Source organism: Geospiza fortis, unplaced genomic scaffold (genome assembly GCF_000277835.1).
Source record: "Geospiza fortis unplaced genomic scaffold, GeoFor_1.0 scaffold153, whole genome shotgun sequence".
Lineage (NCBI taxonomy): Eukaryota > Metazoa > Chordata > Aves > Passeriformes > Thraupidae > Geospiza > Geospiza fortis.
In genome coordinates, this window is record NW_005054498.1 from 647,606 (window position 1) to 653,339 (window position 5,734).

At 48.2% G+C, this 5,734-nt stretch overlaps 1 protein-coding gene across 1 annotated transcript in view; it reads left to right on the forward strand.

The window, feature by feature from the left end:
* Window positions 1-3,200: 3,200 nt before the first annotated feature.
* Window positions 3,201-5,734, forward strand: part of FAM20A (FAM20A golgi associated secretory pathway pseudokinase) — a 24,300-nt gene continuing 21,766 nt past the window's right edge. The window contains exon 1 of the mRNA XM_031063347.1: window positions 3,201-3,215. Within this exon, the coding sequence (XP_030919207.1) occupies window positions 3,201-3,215 (15 nt within the window). The remainder of the gene's footprint in view (window positions 3,216-5,734) is intronic.

Here is a 5,734-nt window from a genome sequence, read left to right on the forward strand (position 1 = left end):
TACACTGCCTCATCCACTGTCCAGATTTTAAATTATTATGCAGGGAGTCCCACCCCAGCCCTTAGTGGTTTCACTGAGAAAGTGCTGGGCAGAGGAGCCGTTTCAAGATTTGGAAAATGTTACAGCAGCTTCGGAGAGAGGTTCAAACCCTTTGCCCTGGGTTTGGGGCCTGGCCCAGCCAACAGCAAAGGGAACATCTGTGCTTCTTCCCAGCCCTTCTGCCTGCTAACAATAGACAAATAAAACAATAAAAGCTCCTCTTCTCAAAAGCCATTAAAATAAAATAAAAACCCTCTGCAAACAATCTGCGTTTTATCTTCTTAATGGCCCCAAAGCCTCCACTTGTCTACAAAAACAATTTCACTCAGCAAGGGTTGAGGAATATTCCTTTCAAATGGTGCACCAGCTGTCCCACAGAGACCACTATGCAGTTAACTACCAATAAAAGCAATTGCACAAAGTAAATACCCATTAAATAACGCGTGCGCAGAGCCCGGCGGACGAGGGATGGGATTTGCTGTGATTTAACCTTTAATGGCACCAGCAGGCTGTTCCCATCTCCATGGCAGGAGCCCATGGGATTGTTTTGTTTGTGCTATCTTGGAAATCAGATCCCATAAACTGAGCGCAGGCTGAGCCCCTGCCCGGCCGGCCAAACCCCGGCGTTGCTCAAGAGGTCGGCGCCGCTTTCCGGTCAATCCCAGCGTGTCCAAGACAAACAGCCCTGTGTCATCTGGGCTCCACGTCACCCCAGCCCTTCAGGGACGTGCAGGTCACCCTTCTGCACCAGCTCTGCCTGCACGGAGCTTCTCCAGGCTCCCAGGCTTGCTGCCCACTGTCGCAGACATCTTTTCATGAGAAATCCTTTCCTTAGGATTTTCCTCCTGAGAAGCTGAGAGGCCTCAGGAACAAAATGTAAACAATGATTATCTGCTGCTGTGGAATGCAACAGGTGGATCTGTGATTGGTCTCATGTGCTTGTTTGTAGTTAATGGCCAATCACAGCCCAGCTGGCTCGGACAGAGAGCCGAGCCACAAACCTTTGTTATCATTCTTTGCTATTCTATTCTTAGCTTAGCGAGCCTTCTGATGAAACCTTTTCTTTTATTCTTTGAGTATAGTTTTAATGCAATATATATCATAAAATAATAACTCAAGCCTTCTGAAACATGGAGTCAGATCCTCATCTCTTCCCTCATCCTGGACCCCTGTGAACACGGTCACATTCCACCCGTTGGATTTCGGAGAGGAGCACTGACAGCCTTCCCAGCCCCACTCACCACACAGGGGTTCATGGCTCACCCCACCCTCCTGGAAGAGGATGGTTTGGCGTTGGGATTGACCGTGGATTTTGCTCTAAGCCAGCTGCAGGGATGCTCAGAGGGAGGGAGAGAGGGAGGGGGGCAGCAAAGCTGTGCTGGAGGCCCCGGCACACAAGAGCAGCTCGCTCGGACCACGGAGGTGCTTTCCTCTTGTTTGTGCTTAGCTGTGCAAGTTCACTGCCAAGAGGGAGAGGATCCACCCAGATTCCCCAGCCCTGAGCAGCTGGGAGCTCGCTGAGGCCAAGGCATGAGCGTGGAGCAGCAGCCAGGAGAGGTGGATGGGAGGAGGGAAATGAAACCACTGATGGGAGCTGCTGCCAGGGATGGGGAAGTGTTAGAGGTGTCATGTCTGGGGCACCTCTTCCCTTCTGCCTTCCCTGTCCTGCGGTGGAGGAGGCTCCTGACTCATTCCCACTCTGTGTGTTTCTAAACATTTCCTTTTATACCCTATAATTGCACTTTTGTACCAAAAACCCTCTGGAGTGAACACGCTTCTTCTCTCCAGACTCCTCTTCAATGCGAGCAGAGAGGCACTAATTGCCCTGTCAGGGTCTCCAGGGCTCTCCTCGGTGTTGATAGCTATCAAAAATGTGTTCTTAATTTGAGCACTTGGCCCAAATATTTCATTTTTAATTACAAGCTGAGACAGAGCGTGAGACAGCCCAGAGCAAAGCGAGAGCTCCTCCCAGCAAACCAGCCGAGACTGGGAAGGGCTCCCACACCATCCTGGGGGGAAACCCAGCCCTGGGGGGGTCAGGCAGAGGGGAACCCCCTGTGAGAGACACCATCCTCCTGGGAAACCAAAAACAGCCCTGGTGTGGGGCTGGTGCTCTTTGGGGACCATGAGGAAAACCAAAAAACCAGCATCACCATCACCACCATCATCATCACCATCACCATCACCACCATCACCATCATCACGACCATCACCATCACCACCATCACATCACCATCACCATCACCACCATCACCATCATCACGACCATTCCCACCATCATCACCATCACCACCATCATCATCACCATCACCATCACCACCATCACCATCATCACGACCATCACCATCACCACCATCATCATCATCATCACCACCATCACCATCATCACCTATTGTAAAAGCAGGTCAATGCCGATGAAGGCAGGAAATGTCAAGGAGGACTTTATTTTATTAGAAGGTTAATTAATTACTTTATTATAATATATTATTTTATATTACATTGCATTTAAACTGAATCTGTACAAATATTTAATTTAACTCAACTGCTCAGAATTTTGTGACTCTCTGCTGACCCACAACCTGCACACACACCTGGCCCTGATAGGCCAAGGAAATTAAACACCATCACTTTGGGTAAATAATCTCCATATTGCATTTTAATTGGCACAACACAGGAGCAGCCAATGAGATAAGAATTGCTTTGACCATTCTTTTCTCTGCTCCTCTCATGTTCAGAGAATGTGAATCCCACAATCACCATCATCACCACCATCATCACCATCACCACCATCATCACCACCATCATCAACATCACCACCACCACCATCATCACCACCATCACCACCATCATCACCACCATCACCATCACCACTATCACCATCATCATCACCACCATCACCATCGTCATCACCACCATCACCATCACCACCATCACCACCACAACCAGCACCGTGCAGGGAGAAGATGGCCCTGCTGTTCTGAGTCACAGGATTGCTCCTGGCACGTCTGTGCCCTTGTCAGTGAAGCAGCAAATGCAGAACTTGGCTCCCCCAGCTGATCTTTTCCTCTCCTTTGTGATGCTGTGTAGCTGCCTTGGTGTTTAATCCTCCTAATTAAGGGCAGTGAGAAAGGGATAATTCTCATCTCCTCCCTTTTGCAAACATGACAATCTGCAGGGTGGGACCAGGGCAGCTCTGCAGCATTTCAAGTTAAAAAGACAAAAAGCAGCAGACAGAGGCATTTACCTTTTGGCAAGCCAAAGGCATCTCTAAGGAAGATGGGGTTTAAATCCATACTGTGTGAAAGAATTTAAATTACGTACTTAAAACTCCAAATATTGTAAGCTGTGTGTCTGGAAAAACAAGAGGAATATCCTTTGTTTATTAAAAAATGACTTTGAAAAGGCCCTGGCTGGCTCCTATCTGAAATACAAAGGAAGTATTTCTTACTCTGAGATGTCATCATACATTTATTTAAAGCTTTAATTATATGTTTTGGGACATCATCTACGCCTGAACATTTCTCCACTGCAGTTGTCTGGAAGAAGGAGCTTTTTTTTTCCCCTCCATCCTTAAATAGTAAATGAGGCAAATTATCTCATGGTAATTCCAAATGGTAATTAGGCTCCGCTGGAGCTGTCAGTGGCCTATCAAAATAGTATTTCCAGGTTAATTTTAGGAACACATCCACCCTTTCCAGAGGGCTGGGATGGGTTCTGCTGAGCCCTGGGGTGGGAAGTGATGCTCACCTGCAGCCCAGGCTGGGCAGGAGGAGCCAAGAAAGCAGAACATGAGGAGATGTGTGTGGGACAAGCTCCAGCAGGATCCCCCTGCTCCAAGGGACCCCAAGCCATGGATGAGCAGGGAAGCAGCACTGTGGCATTATGGAAACACCACTGAGTTGTTCTAAATAATACCAACAGCGATTTTTGCATTGCAGCCAGCTGGGAGCTGGCAGTCCCAACTGCTTTGGGAAGGATTGTAGCACTTCAGTTTATTACACATTAATGGGACTGATTTATTATTTTTTTGTTTCTTTTTAATTAGCCTCATTAAAAGCCAAACAATCTTCCAAACAAACAGGGGCACGGGCCCAGGCACTGCTGGTTCCTGGTGCCTTTGTCCAGAATTAGCGTTGCAAACCAGAGAAGATTTATTAATGGTTCCTGGGAGAGATTAGCAACGGGGAAACAGCTCAGGGAGGATTAGGAGCCAAGCAGGTATCAGCCAGTTTTTGGTGGAGTGTTTGTCACAAGTTGTTCTTTGAGTTTGAAGTGGGTGTCCTTCAACAGGCTGGTAGCCACGGAGCAGGGCTGGGGATTCATCTGGGTTTGCTGAATCCTGGGGAAATCTTTTGAAAAATAAGTTTAAAAATAGAAAAAGAAGGATCCTATTGTTAGTCCCAGGGTGTTGCTTCATCCTGGGTTTATGATGTCACTGTTTGGGGGAGCTGCCAGGTCACCTGGCCTGGGAGGGCTGAGGAGCAGGGTGTCCCCAGGCAGGGTGTGCAGCTGCACACACACCCTCTGCTCTCCCCTGAGCCACCTGGCAGTGAGCTGGCACTCATTTCCCCCTGTTTACATCCAGCTTCATGTCCTGGAAACTCCTTCTCTCCTCCTGAAAGCTCCTTCTCTCCTCCTGAGAAGGATCAGCTCTGTGGCTTCCCATCCTACAGACCCCAAACCAGCATCTCTGAGCAGAGCCCCTGTCTGCTCTGCCCCACACCCGAAAATTCCCCCCCTCGACACCTCATGTCTGCTCTGGAGCCTGAAGGGATCCAAGTGCAATCATTTTACCAATTTTGTCCCCAAAGGGCACAGAAGGGGGGCGCAGCTGGTGTCCCCAAAAGGCAAGAGTGTGGGGAGCACATCCTTTCCTCCCACTGATCCTTGCTGGCCACAGCAGCACCAGCTGCACTTTGTGCTTACAAAATCTTCAGTGGAAAACACATAAAATTTGGTATTATTAAAAATAATAAAAAGAAAAAGAAGTTCAGAGCAAAAAACCCTAAACCTGAACGCCAAACTCTTCAAATATCAAAAGACTGAGCAATTTTGAAATTGCATTTCTAAAGGAGAGTAAGAACCATCTGCCAAAGACCAGAATACCGAGGGGACAGGTCTGTTTGAGGTCCCTGCAGCCACCACACAGCCCAGGGGATTGTTTTATCCCTCCTGGATCAAAGGAGCATCTCGGACACCAGGACATGCTCTGCCAGCAGCCCCTGCGATGTTTTGCTCAGTCCAACCCCTGGCACTTCCCAGAGCCTCCCCTCGCCGTGCTGCTCCGGCCAGCTGAAAACAAAACCGACTTCTCCTTCTTTCTGCAGTTTATTTTCTGTTCTCCCTTCAGCACAGAGCCGGAGCCAGCCCAGTCTGGTCACGCTCCTCCGGTTTCTCCTGCTCTCCCCTCCTTGGCCGCTCTCTCAGCCCGTCCCTGCCCCGCTCTGCATCCCGCAGGATGCTCCCAGCCCAGGCTCATCCCCACGGCCCGGCCGCTCCCAGCAAACGGCAGGGAGGAGTTCCCTCAACTATAGGGGTTTTTTTTCTAAGGAATTAAGAAAATAAATTTTTTTAATAATTAAAAATTATATATTTATATGTAGTTATTTTATATAGAATATATATATAAAATTATATAATAATCTATATCATTAATATATTATATTATTATGTAGACAGTAATCTATATTTCTTT